Consider the following 21676-nt stretch of genomic DNA (forward strand, 5'->3'; position numbering starts at 1 on the left):
ATATGAATAAAGATCATATATATATATATATATATACCTCTCACAGGTGTCTGGAAGAACCTGGTGATACTACAGTTTCCATACATTCTTTGGAGTACAGTATTACACTTATCCTCAATGGTATGTACACAATCCATTTATCCCAAGACTTCATACATTGTTAGCCATTGAGGTTCCACATTGCCTCCAACAAAGGCCCAGACTCTGTTCACCTGCCTATTGCTGTTAATTTGGGAGAATATAAAGAGTCTTATTAAATCTTTTCATCCAAACTCTCATGAGGATCTTGAGTTTGTTGTGTTTGCCTGTGTAACACATACAGTGCCCTCCATAAGTATTGGAGCAGTAAAGACAAAATTGCTCTGTTGGCTGTGGAGTCAAGACATTTACAAATATGATTAAAAGATGAATATGAGACAAAACTACAGAATGTCACATTTTATTATTAGCCGATTCAACACATAGATGTTTTACCAGCCAAGAAGTTCAGCACTTTTAGAGTTCATCCCTCTATCTGATGTGAGCATAAGTATTGGAGCAGTTGCCTCACAGGTCTTTCTAAGTGATCAGCTGTGTCCTGTTGCATTAATTCTTCAGATATTAAAAGCAGGGAATGTGTCGTATCAGTTATATCCATTACTTCTGCATTCGATGATGACACACAAACCAGGATGAAGACGAGGGAGCTGACTTTGAGAGAAAAGCAAGCAATTTGGATGCTAAAAGAAAAGAGGAAGTCAGATAGAGCTCTAGCAAAAACAAAGGGCATGGAGAAATCAAGAGTTTGGAAACCACCAGCAACCAACAACTACCTGATCGGCTGAGAAAACAACAGTAGTTGATGACAGACAAATCATAAAAGCTGTGAAAGGGCAAAGAAATGGAAAGTGTTAGATTGCCCAAGTCAATCTCCAGATTTAAATCTGATTGAACATGAATTTCAGCAGCTGAAGAGGAGAGTAAAGGCAGAAACTCCCCAAAACAAACAACAACTGGGATTGTCTGCATTAAAGGCTGGGAAAAGTATTTCAAAGGATGAGAGCAAGAGTCTGGTGATGTCTATGGGTCACAGACTCACTGCTGTGATTGTGTGCAAGAGATCTGCAACTAAATAATAGCTTTTAATCTTTAATATCTGCCTTATGTTCAACTGTCCCAATACTTATGCTCACATCAGATAGTGGGATGAACTCTACAAGTGCTGTTCTTTTTATTTGGGAAAACATGTATGTGTTGAAACGGCTAATAATAAAATGTGACATTCTGTAGTTTTGTCTCATATTCATCTTTTAATCATATTTGTATATGTCTTGACTCCACAGCCAACAGAGCAATTTTGTCTTCACTGCTCCAATACTTATGGAGAGCACTGTATATGTGTCCAGTCTTTCTCTGTTATTTGAGAGTCTGATTCTTTCTCCCATTCCTGTTTTACGAATGTGTTTTAGTGGTTTGTATATGCCCATATAATATTGATACCAACTTCTTATTGTCCTCTTTTAAATATGCATTAATAAATGTTGTGATCAAAGTATCATCACTCATTATTATACATTTGACTTTTTATTAAAATAATCCCTAACAAGTATATCCCTGCAAGTATAAAATACTGCTTTTCTAATCCAAATCAGTCAGACATGGCCTGGAAACTCAATCCATTTCCATTAGAGCTGATATTCGTCTCCAGACCCATTGCTTGTTAAATCTCTCATCCGGGTTCAGGATCTGGGTCATATACTATCCACTTTAATACCCCAGACTGTTTTTCTAATTGTAATTTCCTCAAAACCCTAAACCACACCTTCAATGAGAATACAGCCCAGTTGTGTAATTTCCTGTAACTCCTTTCATCTAGATTTTTATTCCCAAGTATTGATTGTAAAGGTGTATCTACAGGTACATCTCAAAAAATTAGAATAAAGTTAAAAAGTTAATCAATGCATGTACTTGCAGGACTTTCTAAAACGTTTAACATGATTTAAAGGGGTCATTGGATGCAAAATTCACTTTTACATGTTGTTTGAACTGAAATGTGTTGGCATTGTTTGCACACATCCACACTATAATGATAAAAGTCCACCCAGTGCTTTTTTAATTCCTATGAATAATATCCCCTTTCTCAAATCAAGCCGTTCTCAGATTCTTGGCAGAGTGATGTCACACAGACCCAGGCCCCTCCCACGATTGTTGATTGACAGCAGCGTTTAACCTTAGACCCGCCCTGCGTGATCTGTCATCAGTCCGCCAGTGGATTAATGTTTGTTTTTGAAGGGAATGCATCCTCCGATCTGCCTAAATGCAGCTATGTTTGCGCGAATCATTCGTGATCCAGCCTCACCTACAGAAGAAGTGTGTAAGGTTCTTTTATGAGTCTTTGCAAATCGCCTTCCCTAATAATGTCCTAGTTAGCCAGTTCCACGGCTAAAGTAAACAGTCTCATGAGAAAGGCTCGTCACCCAACAGAAGAAAGAGGCGGGGTCAGCAGAGCTCATTAGCATTTAAAGGAACATGCTCCGAAACAGCTTGCTGTTTTTGACAGGGTAAAAAGGGTGTTGTTTTACAGTACCATTGAGAAATTTTAACCAAAGTATATTATAAACTTTTCATTAAGACCCTAAAGAATCATATTAACTGGGAAAATGGGTATCTGATGACCCCTGTAATGTACTAAGACGATGAATATCGGTATATACATACAATTGCAATGAAAATTGTTAAATCCCAAGAAACTTTAATACATTACAAATGTAAGCTTTTCTGAAGATCCAGAATGTTTAAAATAGCATCTATAACAGTGGCATATTAAAAGTGATGATGTCAGTATATAATGAGATATTTTGGAGTATAGGAGTTTTTTTTGTAACACAGCTATGCCATTATTATTCAGCACTGCTGTTTTTAAGACGCTTATTAAAAGGTTAGCTTACAGCATGTTTGATGTAGCCTGTGGCTCTGTGGTGTTATACACTGGACTCTCTGTGCTTTAGTTCTCCAAACATCGCTAAGAAATTTCACGCCGGACACCTGCGCTCCACTATAATCGGTAAGGTCTTTACTCTGTTAAAATAGTTCTGCAAATGTCAAATGCAATGTGTTCCTGTTAAACTAGTTTCCTCTGTCACCAGAAGAGGGAGTACTGGTGTACGGATAGTCTGTGATCGCATTGAACAGATGATTTTAATAAAACAGTAGTCCACAAAACACATGTTCTCAGCTTAAATTATGAGCTTGGTTTCTTTTGTAGGAGACTTCATTGCTAACCTAAAGAAGCCTTGGGGAAAGAGGTCATTCCAGTCAATTATTTGAGCGACTGGGGAATGCAGTTTGGTAAGTTACCTATTACCATTATTAACCTAGAGAAGTTAATATGTGACCCTGCAGCACAAAAGCAGTCATCAGTAACACAGGTATATTTGTAGCTATAGACAACAATACATTGTATGGATCAAAATTATACATTTCTCTTTTACATTTAGTCATTTAGCAGATGCTTTTATCCAAAGCGACTTACAAATGAGGACAATGGAAGCAATCAAAACCAACAAAAGAGCAATGATATGCAAGCGCTATGACAAGTCTCAGGGTTTTTTGTTATATAATATTATATAATAAATAAAAAGAAAACAGACAGCACAGAAAAAGAATAGAGCAAGCTAGTGTTAAAGGCATGTTTTTGCTTTTGTTAATTAAATAATAAATAAAAAGAAAACAAGTAGATAGAATACAAAAAGAATAGAAAAGCTAGTGTTAGTATTTTTTTTTCTTTTATGCCAAAAATCATTAGGCTATTAAGAAAAGATCCATGAAAATGATCCATGTTCCATGAAGATATTTAGCAGATTTCCAACCGTAAATGTATCAAAACTTTTGTATAATATAATATAAATATATGAAAAGTTTTGATTAGTAATATGCATTGCTAAGAGCTTCATTTGAACAACTTTAAAGGAGATTTTCTCAATATTTAGATTTTTTTTTATTTAGGCTTTGAACGCTCCGGCTCTCAGGAGAAGCTGAGGATGCAGCCACTGGAGCACCTGTTTGAGGTCCGCTCTTAACAGACGTCTGTGTTTGTTTGGTGTGCACCTGTTGCACCTCAGATCTGTTGTTCTGCAGGTGCATGTTCAGGTGAACCGCGAGGCCGAGCTCGATGAGAGTTCTTCAGGCGTCTGCAGCGGCACGAGGATCAGGCCCTGGCGCTCTGGAGGCTGCTTCGCCAGATCACGGTGGACGAATATAAACGCATCTATCAGGTAATATCAGTTCTCGTTCGTGAGGGATTTATTTGTTCATATCTGGGAGTGCATGCGCTCAAAACTAGAGCTGCGTTTGAGAAACGGCGTGCAATGGGTGAGTGCTGTGTTGTCATGTTGCTTTATGCAAAAACACAGTTTGAATCATTTTAATGTGCATTTTAACTAATGCACTACTCTAGCTATTCAGCCTTTGCCTAATGCATTAAATTATGCCAATTTTATGCACATATGTTCAGGATTTCTTATGCACACATACTTGTCTCTGACTTCACATCATCAGTGACTTCAGCAAGTTTGATAATCTAATGAGCATTTGAGTGGATATTTGATATTGATTTGTATTGAACATTTTTCAGGAATATGTTGATTTTTCTCTCTTAAACAATGCTGTAAACTGTACAGAGAACCCTGTCAAGTCTAGTGATACTATAATATTAAAGGTTAAAATGAGCCGAAAACTCTTAAGATCAGTGTATTTTCATGTATAATACAGCACAGCAAAGCAGGCTTCATGGAGCCGCATGTATAAACTGAACTCCTTAAAAGAGTTAACGGAGGCTCTGAATGTGTCTGTCAAAAGACTGAGTGTAACTCACGATCATAGACATGTGACCCGCTCCATCGTTTTGACCCAAAAGCACATTGCTAATATGAATTCATATAATTATGTTTAAACTCTCTTCCATAAAAGCCTGTTGTTATGACAGCAGTATATAAAAAAAATGTTTAATCACCTTTTCTCAAATTAAGGCCTTTAAATGTGCAGAAAGTCTTAAATTTACGGTAGTAAATGTTACATGCATGGTAAAAATCGTAAATATCCAGATGTTCGTAAATCAGGATACATTTAGTTGAGATGCAAAATGAAGATATGAAGTCTTGTATTCTGAGAAACTGAATGAAAATTAGTTTTCTTTTCGAATTAAGTAGTTTTTTTGTTGACGGTGTCTGCTCTCTCAGCGTTTAGGAGTTCACTTTGACCATTACTCTGGAGAGGCGTCTCATCACAGTCAAACCCAGAGTGTGCTGGACGAGCTGATGACCAGAGGACTCTTAAAGACCACTGAGTATGACACCTCTCAATCTCACACTAAATAAAACCTGGAGACATTTGAGTGACGGAAAGCTTTTCCTGCTCTCCAGAAACACTGAGACCTAAATTTGAGATTTCTGTATTTGAATTGCACTTAAGATTTCCATTCATTTGGGTTACACAGTTTTAACAAAAACAATTTAGTAACCTTGAAGGAATGGTTCACACAAGAATGAAAATCTGCTGAAGATGTGCTCACCCTCAGTTCATCCCAGATGCAGATGAGTTTGTTTCTTCATCAGGTTTGTAGAAATGTCTCAGCAATGTATGCTCTGCAGTGAATGGGTGCCGTCAGAATGATTCGACTGTGAGATTGGTATCGAATCAGGCTCTTCCTACTTCGACTATTCAGGGTCACCCCCACTCCAGTCCATCAGTTACCATCCTGAGCAGACAAAAGCTCAAACAAATCCATTATTAAGATGTTTTTAACTAAAATACGAGTCCATAATAACACTTCCTCCAGTGATAAAGTGTTCTGGTCTGAATCAGGAGAGAAATCTGCACAGATCAAGCAGCGTTTACAAGACAAAACAGAGCTAAACTAATATGTGGCTGGATTTTGAAACAGGAGATGCACCTTTTCAGTGGATTATTGATTATGGACCCCTTGTCTCTTCTAACATTAATTTGTGTGAACATCTGTCAGTCAGATGTCTGGTGTGGTAACTGGCACAGGTGTGTGGTGGATCTGTCTGGAGCGGGCGACATGTCGTCTTATGCCACACTGGTGCGCAGTGATGGGACGTCTCTGTACATCACCAGGTGTGTCACGCACCTCTCTGACCCACACACACACATGCAGAGTCGCCTCCTGCCATAACACGAGTCATTTCTGTTTGTTTAGAGATGTTGCAGCTGCGCTGGACAGGAAGCAGAGGTTCAGCTTTGATGAGATGATTTATGTGGTAAGAACTGTCAGATATCACTGCTAAACCACACAGCTCTGCCTCTCTCTGCATCAGCTCTGCTCTCCTTCCCTCTTTAAGACAGATAAGAGTCAGACCGGCCACGTCCAGCAGCTCTTCCACATCCTGCGAGCCATGGGACACCAGTGGGAAGAGAGGTACACACACACACACACATACAAACACTCTCTCTCTCACACACACACACACACACACACATACAAACACTCTCTCTCTCTCTCACACACACACACACACACACACACACACACACACACACAAACACATACAAACACTCTCTCTCTCTCACACACACACACACACACACACACACACACGTTGGTTTTTGTGGTTTATGGGGACTCTCCATAGGCGTAATGGTTTTTATACTGAACAAACTGTGTGTGCTATTGCCCTACACCAACCCTACACCTAAACTTAGCCCTCACAGGAGACTTTGTGCATTTTTAGATTTTCAAAAAAACACCCTTTAGTATGTTTTTTAAGCCTTTTGAATTACGGGGACATAGGCAGTGTCCTCATAAACCACCTTCATATTGTAATACCTCTGTCATACCCATGTCATTATACACATTTGTGTCCTCATAAACCACATAAACATGCACACACACACACACACACACACACACACACACACACACAGACACACACTCACACTCACACACACACACACACACATATACACACAAACACATATACACACACACACACAGACATACACACACACACACACACACATACTCACACAGACACAGACATACACACACACACACACACACACACATACTCACACAGACACAGACATACACACACACACAGACATACACACACACACACACAGACAGACATACACACACACACACACACACATACAAACATTCTCACACACACTTTATTATCTTTTAGGAACAAACTTAAACATACATTGTATGTATTTGTTCTTGTATTTGTTGCGGGTCAACATAGTTCTCGAAACATGAACAATGAACAACATAAAAACAATTGACAATTATATAAATAAATAATACTTGAATCCAACGGAGGGGCGTTTATTAACTTTTAAAAGATCAAATGATGCATCCAAAGTTTTTGTCAGCTGAACCTCTTAGATGTAAAATATTTTCTTGAGGTTCCCCTGAGATTTTAAGTTAATATTTCAACATATTCACGGTTATTTATATTGGTTAACGGTTTTTAAAGTTGTTATATTTAGATTTGTTTTTATTGTAAAATTATTTATATATAGGATTGCACAACTTGACCAAATGATAATGCTGTGTAGTATTTTGTCATATATTGTGATTGTGATATGGCATTTAATTTCTTTTGAAAATGTCTGGTTATAAGGGTTTTCACACTTGTTCACCCTTCATAAGAACCAACTCAACAATTATAATACAAATATTGATGTCTTAAATTTTTCACTATTAAACGTTCAAATCCTCAAGCTTTTATTCTGACAGATTACTGGTGAAATTCTGCAAACGTCTGCACACAAAAATGTTGTAAATGATGCAAATGTAAATGAAGTGACCCTTGTGTTTGCGAATGCACCTTAAACTCACAGTGGCAGCAGAGATGCAGCATTTACTGTCAAATGATATACTGACTATATACTCAGTCTCCTGAAATCATCTCTGCTGTCTGTTTTCTCAATCTGCTGACAGTCTTTTGAGTGTTATTGGCAAGTAGGTCTTTTTGCCACCATATCCACATAATCAAAACACTGATCTATACAGATGTTTGATGTGTAAAATGTAGTGCTTTTCTTGCTAGGTTAATCAGATGATATTTAATAGTTCATTCAGACATCTAATGCGATGGGGGGTTGTGTCTTAATGCTTTAAAACAAAGTGTAGCATGACAAAGATGACGTAGAGTTTCCGCCATAAATGTGAGTACTGTTGATCAAATACACCGCGGGTTCATTCTGCTTCAGGACAAAGACACACCTTTTCAAAATATACCTTGAACTTAATGACCGTAAAAGTAGTAATTCTCTCATCGACACACCTACTAATCAAACATCTTGCAGTATTATGTGCATTAGGTATCTTTGCAGGATCTTTTTGCACTCAACACTCTGGTGGCAGTCATCTGGTACTATTAGTTGACCGCACATCTTCCCACAATCCACATCCAAAACACACAGGAATGAAGCTCCTCTGTGTTCCTCTGGCACAGGAGTGTCACAACAGTCTGTAGAAATCATGGAGAAATGAAAGTGTTTCTGAATTCCAGATCATTTTATGAGATGGTGATGGTACCTTTCCTCTGGAGTGAAAATATTATTTTGTCATGTATTCTGTTGAATGCTTCCTCGAGCTGGTTATAGCCTGATCTTAGATACTACTTTACTAGTGTTTTCATGCTTGAAACTGACATTGTTCCTCTTGATTAAAATGCAGTTTCATATTGCCTTAAAACCTAGTAAAGCCCAGGGCCTGCATCTGTGATCGAACCAATGTTTCACGAGTTCACACTTACATATATTTAGCACGAGTAGCGTAATGCGTATTTGGCGAGTATGGTAATACGTAGTTGGCGTGCTGTCCTGGGGAAGGGCTCTGAGCTCGGGAATGGCCCAAACCCAGAGTATCCCCCCGTGGTATGGTGAGAACTTAGTGATACTGGTGGAGAAGGGGAGGTGGAGGGATGCTGATAGACCGTCAAATGAGTGGAGGTATGTCAGCTGTATTTATATCCGTGAGTTGATTGACTTGATTACGTGCCACTTGTGTTTAATTAGGCTAAGTATCTGACGTGCTCCTCCTGAACTTTGTTAATAAAACATATTTTTTTCTATTTGTAACTCCTCTACTAATGTGCACAGATTTCATTGATCTGTGTTCGGCCAAAACATAAGAGGTCGTTATTGATAATGTTAGATCAAATCTCAACACCAGAAATATTGCATTAAAATAAATATTCATACCTGCAAACTTGTCGCTTTTCGGCTTGAGTTAATTGACATCTGGGCCGATCAGAATCTCCACTGAGCTCGTGCCTGTCAGGAGAGGGAGGTGGGGGTGGGCTTGCGTGCCATGTAGGCCATTATTGGACAATTCTTATAAATGACATTTTTTCTGGACCAATCGGAATCTCAGCGCTTGCTTCAGGATCTTGAAACACACTGCCATCTGTGTTCGCGCCTGTCAAGAGACACCTGACCTAATGTGGAAACTCTGATGGAAATTGAATTCAAGGTAAATCAGTCTTTTTGGAGCTAAACAACACATATATTTGTTTGCTTAAGTCAAATAACGTCAGCTAAGTTAGCGTTTTTTTTTCATACAGTTAGCCTATGCTTCGAGCAAAATGCTTAATAGCAAGCAATACAAGCGGATCCAATGCTGGAATTTCCGTTAGCAAGATAGCAAATTTTCTAGCCATCTAACATTGTTAGCTAGTTGTAATGTTAATTCCTGCATTGTCTGACCGTCTTGCTAACTACAGTTAACCATTTAGCTTGCTACGTAAGTATATAGTATTTCAGATAGCCAACTTAGGTTGCAACCTTATCATTAGCCCCTAACTTAAGCCAGGTGCTCTGCCCTGAGTTCTGGCTACTACTCCAATTCTGAGCTACCCTGATTAACGACACGTTATGGAGGTTGTCGTGTGCGCAGCAGTCATTCAAGTCAGCTGGATGTAGCCCTACTTTTAAAGCGTTTTTGATGTGTTGATGTGGGTAGATGTGACTGTTTAGGCAATGTAACAAAGCAATTTGACGTCTTGTTGCATTGGATGCGCCGCATTACTTGTAAACAATGTCTATTTAGAATCTGGCGAACGTGCAAGGCTAATGCGTTCACAGTGTCAGCGTCGCCCATTTTTCGACGTTGCCCAGAATTTGATTAATCTTAGTTGTGTATGTTTTGATGACTTAGTCTGACTGGTACCAAACTGATTCACATCAACATCCCATAAAACCTTGAAATTGAGACATTCCCTCATATCTGTGAAGACATGTTCCATGAAACCCCACAAACAAAAATAGCAAGCACTGCAAGAGCAAGGAAAACAATTACCAATATAACATGAAAATGATTATAATCGATAACGCAAACTTGAGAAAGTACAGCATAACACAGATGTATGGTACACACACAGACACAGACAGAGCTAGTGAAACACATGGTCAGGTCCTTCAATACATTCTCTTCTATTTCACTTCACTGAAAACCATTTAACAATTACAGCATAAGTGTGTGTGTGTGTGTCAGGTGTGTTCATGTGGCGTTCGGGCTGGTGCAGGGCATGAGCACGCGCCGTGGGGGGGGGGTGTTCCTGGAGGACGTACTGGAGAAGGCGCGCAGCAGGATGCTCAACAACATGAGGCTGTCCAGCAGTGAGAGAAAACACTTACTGATTACCCTAACCATAACTGACCATCACTAACCATAACTGACCATAACCATAACTGATCAACACTAACCATAACTGATCATCATTAACCATAACTGACCATCCCTAACCATAACTGACCATCACTAACCATAACTGACCATCACTAACCATAACTGATCATCACTAACCATAACTGACCATAACCATAACTGATCATCACTAACCATAACTGATCATCATTAACCATAACTGACCATCCCTAACCATAACTGACCATCCCTAACCATAACTGACCATCCCTAACCATAACTGATCATCACTAACCATAACTGACCATCCCTAACCATAACTGATCATCACTAACCATAACTGACCATCCCTAACCATAACTGACCATCACTAACCATAACTGACCATCCCTAACCATAACTGACCATCCCTAACCATAACTGATCATCACTAACCATAACTGACCATAACCGATCATCACTAACCATAACTGACCATCCCTAACCATAACTGATCATCACTAACTATAACCATAACTGATCATAACTGACCATCCCTAACCATAACTGATCATCACTAACCATAACTGACCATCCCTAACCATAACTGATCATCACTAACCATAACTGACCATAACCATAACTGATCATCACTAACCATAACTGATCATCATTAACCATAACTGACTATAACCATCACTAACCATAACTGTCTGTCACTAACCATAACTGGCCATTCATAACCATAACCGAGCATCAATAACTGACCATCCATAACTGACTGTCACTGACCATAACCATAACTGACCATCCCTAGCAAATAACTGACCATAACCATAACTGAACATTCCTAACCATAACTGATCATCCCTAATCATAACTTACCATAACCATAACTGATCATAGTTGGTAAACTTTTATAGTTGTGAATAGACACTGCAGCAAATATCTTGTTTCTGTGACTTTGCAAAGAGGAAAATACATATTAGAGATTGATTATGTTGATCAGAATAGAGAAAGATGTCAAATTTCATTCCTCGCCCATTGTGTTAGAAAAGTTTTAATGTACAAAAAAGCAAGTTTTATGATCGTTTCATGAGTATGTGAAAAGGATCTATTGATGATCTCTTCATCAGATTTGTAGAAATGTGTCACTGCATCACTGTCTCAGCATTGGACCCTGTGCAGTGAATGGGTGCCGACAGAATGAGAGTGCAAACTGCTGGAGCGTGTCAGGCTGTGGAAGATCTGTTCGTGAGTGCTGATGTTCATGTATGTGTTCACAGTTTGCTGAGAAGGCATGCGAGTGAGACGCACTCCTGCTGTGACGTCTCTCCTCTGGTGGACAGCAGAAGCGTCTCAGTTCTCCAGCACCTGCTCAGGTGAGCTTCACCTTCATCACGCGTCACTCACACAGCAGTGTCAGACGAGTCTGTCATCGCTGGATCTCAGTGATTCTCTGAAGCCAGTAAAACTTTTCTTACAACTCGTCCATCAGCGCTGGCATGTGTGCAGTTCCAGGTCTATCGACCGCTGTACTGTTCCACATCATTTCATTACTTCCTTACAGCTGACAACAGCAAAACAACCAAAACCCACTCAGACATCGATAAAGCAAACAAATATGGCTAAAAATTAAAACTACTTTTTCAAACACACACAAACCTCTCTCTCTGATAATGGCATATATAATGTTTTGGAATCAGCAACGGAGGCTTGTGATGAGATGCATAAGAAACAAGATGGTTTTAAGGACCGAAACCTGACAAATGTTTTGAATGGTGATAATGCTGGTATAAGCGGTGAAAGTGCTTCTCTTTACTGCCTCAGTTTCTGTGTTATTTTTCTGTAATTCAGCAGCCCGTGGTTATTTAGTCATCTCTTATCCCAGTGCAGAGCTGTTTGGAGTGGATGACCAAGAGACTGATCCGTGTTGTTTTTATATGGCTAATAATTGTTTAAATCTATGATAACCAGTATGCAGTTTTGATACAATTATGAACAAATAATCAGGTCAACAACAATTTTCCTTAAAATTTAACCAAAATAAATAGAAATATATCTGTACATTTAAAAAAAAATGTATTATTTATGGAAGCCCATTTCCGCCACTGAATAAAAAATAAAAAGGTAATTCTGACTTTATGTCCCGCAATTCTGACTTTTTTTCTCACAATTGCAGGATATAAAGTCAGAGTTGCAGAGATTTGCGGGATATGAAGTCAGAGTAGCGGGATATGAAGTCAGAGTAGCGGGATATGAAGTCAGAGTAGCGGAGAATTGCAGGATACAAAGTGAGAGTTGCGGGATACGAAGTCAGAGTTGCGGGATACAAAGTCAGAGTTGCGGGATACGAAGTCAGAGTTGCGGGATACGAAGTCAGAGTTGCGGAGAATTGCGGGATACAAAGTGAGAGTTGTGGGATATAAAGTGAGAGTTGTGGGATATAAAGTCAGAGTTACGGATAATTGCAGGATACAAAGTGAGAGTTGCGGGATATAAAGTGAGAGTTGCGGGATATGAAGTCAGAGTTGCGGGATATGAAGTCAGAGTTGCGGAGAATTGCAGGATACAAAGTGAGAGTTGCGGGATATGAAGTCAGAGTTGCGGGATATGAAGTCAGAGTTGCGAAGAATTGCAGGATACAAAGTGAGAGTTGCGGGATATGAAGTCAGAGTTGCGGGATATGAAGTCAGAGTTGCGGAGAATTGCAGGATACAAAGTGAGAGTTGTGGGATAAAAATGTCAGAGTTGCGGGATATAAAGTCAGAGTTGTGGGATATGAAGTCAGAGTTACGGATAATTGCAGGATATAAAGTCAGAGTTGCGGGATATGAAGTCAGAGTTGCGAAGAATTGCAGGATACAAAGTGAGAGTTGCGGGATATGAAGTCAGAGTTGCGGGATATGAAGTCAGAGTTGCGGAATATGAAGTCAGAGTTGCGGAGAATTGCAGGATACAAAGTGAGAGTTGTGGGATAAAAATGTCAGAGTTGCGGGATATAAAGTCAGAGTTGTGGGATATGAAGTCAGAGTTACGGATAATTGCAGGATATAAAGTCAGAGTTGCGGGATATGAAGTCAGAGTTGCGAAGAATTGCAGGATACAAAGTGAGAGTTGCGGGATATGAAGTCAGAGTTGCGGGATATGAAGTCAGAGTTGCGGAATATGAAGTCAGAGTTGCGGAGAATTGCAGGATACAAAGTGAGAGTTGTGGGATAAAAATGTCAGAGTTGCGGGATATAAAGTCAGAGTTGTGGGATATGAAGTCAGAGTTACGGATAATTGCAGGATACAAAGTGAGAGTTATGGGATATAAAGTGAGAGTTGTGGGATATGAAGTCAGAGTTACGGATAATTGCAGGATACAAAGTGAGAGTTGTGGGATATAAAGTCAGAGTTGTGGGATAAAAATGTCAGAGTTGCGGGATATGAAGTCAGAGAGAAAAAAGACAGAATTGCGAGTTTGTATGAGGCGATTGTGAGATGAAAAAAAGTCGCAATTATCTTTTTATTTTTTTTATTCAGTGGCGGAAACGGGCTTCCATAATTATTATGAGTAGTAGTAAATTTAGGCTTTGTTTTGACTTATCTGCTGATGGTTTGCAGATATGACGAAGTTCTGCTTCAGTCAGCGAATGAGCTGCAGCCCCGACACCTGGTCAACTTCCTCATGACCCTCAGGTACAGACCACAGACGCGTCTCTCAGCACACACACAGTACCGCATCAGCAGAGGACAGGTGTGCATCACGGCCTTATAGTGCATTCAACACATCCGCAGCAAAATGTCTTTTATAACTCTGCATCTATAAAGTGATGATGCACATTGGGTGTTTTGTTGAAATAGTTTTATTGTAAACCAAAACAATCATTAAATGTAATGTATCATTAATACAGATGCTGCATTTACTGCATCTGACCGATTTTCCCATTCACACACCCTCAAGACTGAGGAAAAAAAAAAAGCAGTTTCCCACTTTAGTTATGCCTTTTGACATGATCTTTCTGGTCATAGGATTTAATACGCAACTGTTATCATTATTTGCTGAACAGTACACAACAGGCACTGGACCAAACATATCTATTAGTACAGTATGTCACATGACCAAACATGACGGATGGTTTTCAGATAACCTCTGCTTTCACAGTCCCGCCTGCAGCACTTCCACTTTTATCCCTTGTGAAAGCTTCTTCTAATGGCTAAATGCTGTGTGCGAAAGGCCAAGACGCAGAGCAGATGTGTTTTCAAATGTGTGTCTGGATTAATGTAGACGTTTGTGTTCTCAGTCACCTGGTGGCCTCGGCTCATCGAGAGCTGCCTGTGAAGGGAAGCCCAGCGGCCGTGGCTCAGGTAAACACACCACTAGAGTTTGTTTCAGATTACATACTTTCATTGTGCGCTGTGATTCTGGCCTGGGCGAGTGTTATTACTCCGAAGTGCTGGTTTGAGCAGCTGCGCTTGTGATGAAGTCAGGCTTGATGGTGTCTTTGTCTCCTCAGGCCCGACTGTGTCTGTTCAGTGCCGTCTGCTCAGTTCTGGCCAATGGCATGAGGATTCTGGGCATCACGCCGGGGGAGAAAATGTGAATTTCTCTTTGTTAATCTTTAACTAAAAGTCTTCTTTGTGTGTGTTTGTTTCCTGGTAAAGCAAGTGAATTCACTTTCAAATTATGCTATGCAAGTGTTGCGGTCCTACTCGCCCCGCTCCGAGCGGGATTCGAACCGTGGTCTCTAACGAGGCGGCTAAAGGCCATGGCCCCCAGCTGCTAGAGCGCCACTTGAGATCGGGGAGTGAGGTTTAACCTGCACAGCACTTACCCGCTGGCCTCTGCTACACAAGCCGGAGAACAAGATGCCTAGATGTTATTGTGGCCTGTGTCAGATGCAGAAGTGTGTTGTAGTGCTGCTAACTGCCTTCAATATCAGCGCTGGATGGCTTGGACCTTCATTTCCAAAATATAAACCCAGACAGTAGCTACGTTTGCATGCTGCCCCATCATCCATTAACAGATGGCTTATTCGGACGGCAGGGCCTTCATGTAAATCATTCATCATAATCCGCTGAATCCTACGTTATACTGGATTACACAATAACTGCAGCGCCGTGTGCATTTGTTTACGCATGTTATGAACTCATCAATGAAATGGTGTTGGGAAAGTGACTTTAAAAAGTAATATTGTGTATTGCATCAGTTACTTTTTATGGAAAAGATTTCTCTCAACACAGGAACAGGAGAGGAGTCGGTGAATAAATGGAAAAACAATAACGTGTTACTTATTTGAAAAAGAAACAGATTTTATTGTAAATTTTAAAGTAATGCATTACTTTAGTAGTTACTTGAAAAAAGTAATCTGATTGCATAACTTGTTACTTGTAATGCATTATCCCCAACACCGGTGGACGAAATAAATCAGGAGGATTTTCTACATGTTTTCTGAAGTGTTCAAGATTTTTATAATAGGGCAGCAGCTCCAGTGACATCTTTCTCCATTTCTAAACGCATCATATAAAGTTTTATAAAGCGCACGTAAACAAATGTTTTTACATCTGAAGAGGATCTGGACTGATGCATGTAAACACACCCACTGTAGTCTGTCCTCGTGTTTAATCACATCTGTGGATTCAGACGGCCCGCGGCGAACGCATCAGTCCATAAGAGCAAACATCAGAGACCGTCCTGGATGACGAGGCGTACCCTAAACACAGGATTCAACATTTGCTCTGTAATTTACGGTTATCCAAACCCATAAGGATCCTAACGTTCATCTTAAGTCAATATTTAAGACACTTGAACAAATAAGATTGGAAATCTAAACAAAAAACCTATCTGAAGAGCACATGTACATTCAGCATCAGTGTTCGTTACATGACATAGAAATGCAATTACACATAGAGAGAGAAATAAAACAAGATAAACCAAAGCTTCAGTCTGTCCCCCTCCCAGCATCACAGAGTGGTCAGAGTGCGCTGCTCCTCCTGTCCAGCAGAGCGGATGTGTGTCTGTCCATCAGACTGAGATGAGCTTCTGTGTGTCCTCTCTGTCTGTGCTGGGCTTCTGCACTCTGCTGGTGTCTTGTTTGGGCAGACCGTACAGGTATATGGACACACACACCAGCAGCGCTCCGCTGAGGAACGTCGCCGCTGCAGAGAGCAAAGAGTGTGTGAGGTGAGCTCGACACGACACGCCGCTCCTCTAAAGCACTTCGCTGGACAACAGCAGCTCAATACTGAATAAAGCATTACAACTCTAGTGTGATTACCTTCAAACGTTGTATCTTCATATTAAGGCACTACAGCAAGAGCATGATTGTAACTTTATTTTAAAGTGTCCTTGTACAGTACTTACTATTATAATAACAACAAGGCAGAATTACATGCAAGTAAAGCCAAATCATAACCTTAAGCATGTAAGAAGTAATAGTGGTTAATATTACTCAGTACTTCAATATATGATTACACTAACAAGGACACCTTAAAATAAAGTGGGGTTTTCTCCATGCATTGGTCTATTCTGCTCCATAACAGGTTTTCTTTCAGACTTGTAAAAGAAAACATTCAGAATACATGAACGCTAGTGTTAATTACATGTTATCTATTTGCGTCTGTAGATTTCAGTTTTTCTCCACTTCAGCAGCACTTTTACACCCTCCACACTTTCCCGGTCTATATTCTGAAGGCTTTTACAGAGTTCATATATCACTCACACTGATTATACAGCATGTTATTCCTAAAAACATGGTGAAAATGTGTTGCTTTTCTGTCTGTTGACAGTATTTTCTGGATTATGGAGTGACAAAAAGAACAATCCAAAATCTCCTCTGGAAAAACCTCTAACACTAATATATCAACAAAATCAATGAAGAACTTGGATTCTGGCTTTATCCAATCTTCAGATTATGTGCTGGAAATGTATGCAAATTAGTGCATATTATTCAGATAATAAATAAAGTAAACATTACATTTTAATAAACTTGTACACCGTCTAATCAGCTGGGGAAGTATGATATATATTTGTAACATTTATCCTCAGTTCAGCTGTGCCGTCTTGCTAAATTCAGCTAACAAGCACTGACAATAAACACAGATGTATTTTCATTAACCATTGTTAAAGATGAATACCGTATAAATATTGCCCATTGTTAGTTAGTGCACTAACTAATGTTAACTAATGGGACCTTTTGTAATGTTAACTCATAAAGAAGATAATTTTTATGAATGATGTGCATCAGTTGTCTGAATATTTCATATTTCCTGCTCATGGATCAGCAGCATCATCAGCTACAGAATCTTTTCGTCTGAACTGATGCTGTCATGCGTAATGAAAGTTCATTAAGGCTGTGGGTCGTGTTAATGAAACACTTACAGCAGAAGCTAACACGAAGCGATGGTTTTGAGATTGTGATGCTGACTGAAAACACGACTCATTTAGCCATGCTGAGATCTACATCAGATCCACACGATACACATCATTTGCTCTTTGTTTTGGTGTGTTTGGTGCCTTTTTGTGATTTCTCACCGCCAGCCTTACTGCAGGAACACACGACTGGATGGATGAGTACAGGTTAGTGGCTCACTTCCTAGCATTACTGTATTCTACAGTTGAGGTCAAAAGTTCTCATCTGGAGGATTTTTCTGAAGAACAGCAGACAGTTTAACTGTTCAGGACAAACAAGGGACTCATGAACAACTATCACTAAACGAACAAACACAGCTGTGGATCGTTCAGGGAACAACACAGTATTAAGAATCAAGGGGATGTAAACTTTTGAACGGGGTCATTTTTATAAATTCAACTTATTTTCTCTTGTGGACTATATGTAAACATCTTTTATGTGAAACATCTTATTCAGGTCAGTACTAAACAACATGCATTTTGTATGATCCCTCTTATTTTGGTAAAAAAAAAAATAACAATTTATAGATTCTGAAAGGGGGGGGATGTAAACTTTTGACCTTGACTGTACACCAGCTGATCAGAAGACCATGTGACTGAGCGATGCACTCACTGATCTGCAGGCCGAAGAGAACGACGGATGCTACGGTGGACAGGACGATGGCAGCAGCTGCGGAGAAGCCCTTCATGATGTTATCGGTGTATTTAACCACCACAGATGTGTACAGTCCTCCCACGCTGGCCAGAACTGCAGGCAGAGAGCAGAGAGAGAAACCCGTCAAACCGCTCCGGCAGCATTCAGGAGCTCTGTGCTCACAATGACAGGTGTGATGCCCCACCAGGGCCCGTTTAAATACACAGGATATTCCTGCTCAGTAAGCCATATCCTCCAAACACACACCACTCCAGGGAGCAGGAGTAAAGGTCACGCAGGAGCTACTCACAGACGACTACGCAGACCCACGGCGTGTATCCGTAGAAGAAGCCCTTCTCCAGGACCTGGGCCCCATCTGTCAAGAAGACCCCTATGAGGGTCACCACGATTCCCGACAGGTACATCTGGATGTTTCGGACCCACAGAGACGTGTCTGAACTCTTCAGGACCTTCTCAAAGTACACACCTGATCCCAAACAGAGCGTCACTAATGCTCTTCACCAGAAAACGTGATCATAAACATGACTGAACACAACGTACCTGCAAACCCGGAGCAGAGCACCGCCACCGCGATCGCCATGAAGCCCAGGAACGGGTTCTGCTCCACCTGAAGCACAGAGACACGGCCTCAGATCAGCCACAGAGAAAGCCACAGCCCACATTAGAAAACTGCACTGCTGCTCAACAGTTCAGAAAAATTAAGAGGTTTCTGAGAGAAGTCTCTTCGGCTCACCAAGTCTGTATTTATTTGATCAAAAGTGTTGTTACAGTTTAAAACAACTGTTTTCTATGTGAATGTGTGTTAAACAATAATTTCTGATACTCTGATACTCAGCTGCTCAGAAATGTTTGTTGATCAGTAAATCAGTATATTATTATGATTTCTGAAGATCACGTGACACTGAAGACTGGAGTAATGATGCTGAAAATACAGCTGCAGATCACAGAAATACATTACCCACTAAATATTGGACGTCGGATAGATGTGCAGATCATGTCTATATTGGGTCCGTCGGTCCATGACCAATTCTGGACATCTATTCGACGTCCAAACTAGGTCCACTATTTGGACGTCCAACCATGACCCAACTTGGACGTCATTTTGACGTTCAACATTTGACCTAATCTGGCTTATTTTTTTTGGACGTCATTTGGACGTCTATGGCAGTTGTGATATACACATTAGACGTGCGGTAGACGTCGAAAAAAGACGTCGCCTGGCGTTACAAAACAACCCCATCAATGGACGGAAATTGGACGTCCAAAATGACATGGAAAAGACGTCACTACGACGTCACATTGCGCAGTGGGTACAGTTTAACACATATTCACAGAGAAAACAGCTGGTTTAAACTGCAATAATATTTCACTGTTTTTACTGTATTTTTGATCAAATAAATGCAGCATCGGTGAGCAGAAGAGACGTCTTTCAAAAACATCAAAAAACGTTTTGACTGGTGGTGTGTGATGCACTGAGGCTCGTATCTAGACTGTTCTGGTGTGAAGCAGGCAGTGAACGGCTCATCTGGGATCTCTTGTACCTGGACTTTGGTGGCCTGCGGCGGCGTCCACTGCACCAGCGTGACTCCTCCACACAGCATGAAGACCGAGAACCACTGCAGGCGGCTCAGAGAGCGGCTGAGCATCAGCACCGTACACAGCGCCGTGCAGGGGATCTTCAGCTGATACGTCACCTGACACACACACAGCGTCACCAACACAGCCACATTCAAACTCACCTTTCCTCCACGCAGCACAAAGCACTTGCTCACGTGAAAAATGTGTTTGCCAGCATCAGATGCTGATCTCAGGTCTCCTAGAATCTGAGGCATTTACAACTCAAACAAAACATTTACGAGAAATACCGGTATGGCGAGACGCTCCCTGTGACTGACAGCTGCGGGGCAAATAAGACAGATTTACAGTTTACTTATGAAATACAGTCACGTCAGAGTTCACTGGTGAGCAATAACAGAGTAACCATATCAATGGCATCACTTTTCCAGCTGATGGACAATAAAAACACTGACAGCCAATCAGGATCCACTGGACATTAGAGATCTGGAGGATTTAAAGCAGCAGAATAAAGATTAAACTCATTATCATGCGTTGCTGTGAACGGGCCTTTGTTTTGGTCAGAATCCACCCATATACCCAGCACCAGAGGATCCACTTCAATCATGGTTTCTTTTCCTTTGTTCAATTGTGACCCTGGACCACAAAACCAGTAATAAGGGTTTTGACAGTTGAATAAATAATCTTTCCATTGATGTATGGTTTGTTATGATCGGACAATATTTGTCTGAGATACAACTATTTGAAAATCTGGAATCTGAGGGAGCAAAAAAATCTAAATATTGAGAAAATCTCCTTTAAAGTTGTTCAAATGAAGTTCTTAGCCATGCATATTACTAATCAAAAATGAAGTTTTGATATATTTACGGTAGGAAATTTACTAAATATCTTCATGGAACATGATCTTACTCATAATCATTTGTCAATTGTATTATGCTTTTAAATGTTACATGATTATTCTCCGCTCGAGTTGTTTAATCGTATGATTGTGGAGTTTCATGGAGAGTTGGTCTTCATGAGTAAGAGAGAATATCAGAGTTCTAGGCTTCATGGGATGTTGATGAAGTCATTTAGTCTAATAACACTTGTTATATTTGTCATGATCTGAAACAAACACAACTAAGATTCTTCAATAAACTCATTGTGATCATCATCTGCTTCTGACAGGAGACTGAACACGGGTCTGGATAAAAGATGAAACAGATATGTTCTGTAGACTTGATCTAACAGAATTGTGTTCATAAATGCAGCTCGATGTGAGTATCATCAGATGGGATGATGCTCAGGGACTCTATCACACACTTCAGACTGCTGCGGTTACACTGGAGAACTATAAACTCCTGTAACAGCCGGAGCTGCATGACGCTTCTTCCTAAATGTCTTAATCTGACTCTTAGTGTCAAAGCGATGCAGG

At 40.3% G+C, this 21676-nt stretch overlaps 1 protein-coding gene and 1 pseudogene across 2 annotated transcripts in view; one reads left to right on the forward strand and one right to left on the reverse strand.

The window, feature by feature from the left end:
• The first annotated feature begins 2508 nt into the window (after positions 1-2508).
• LOC306879926 (putative arginine--tRNA ligase, mitochondrial) lies at positions 2509-15894 on the forward strand (annotated as a pseudogene). The gene is made up of 13 exons: positions 2509-2540; positions 2988-3043; positions 3985-4046; positions 4117-4253; positions 5217-5323; positions 6028-6114; positions 6197-6257; positions 6339-6415; positions 10505-10621; positions 11923-12018; positions 14246-14320; positions 14926-14989; positions 15139-15894. The product of its transcript is annotated as a putative arginine--tRNA ligase, mitochondrial (transcript).
• Positions 15895-15911: 17 nt separating this feature from the next.
• The window catches only part of LOC306880207 (CMP-sialic acid transporter-like), an 8205-nt gene continuing 2440 nt past the window's right edge, over positions 15912-21676 (reverse strand). Inside the window, exons 4-8 of the mRNA XM_079433570.1 lie at positions 20229-20381; positions 19228-19294; positions 18977-19153; positions 18646-18780; positions 15912-16780 (exon numbers count right to left, since the gene is read on the reverse strand). Of these exons, the coding sequence (XP_079289696.1) occupies positions 16647-16780; positions 18646-18780; positions 18977-19153; positions 19228-19294; positions 20229-20381 (666 nt within the window). The 3' untranslated portion in view covers positions 15912-16646. The remainder of the gene's footprint in view (positions 16781-18645; positions 18781-18976; positions 19154-19227; positions 19295-20228; positions 20382-21676) is intronic.

Source organism: Barbus barbus, assembly GCF_936440315.1.
Source record: "Barbus barbus genome assembly, chromosome: 14".
NCBI classification, from domain to species: domain Eukaryota; kingdom Metazoa; phylum Chordata; class Actinopteri; order Cypriniformes; family Cyprinidae; genus Barbus; species Barbus barbus.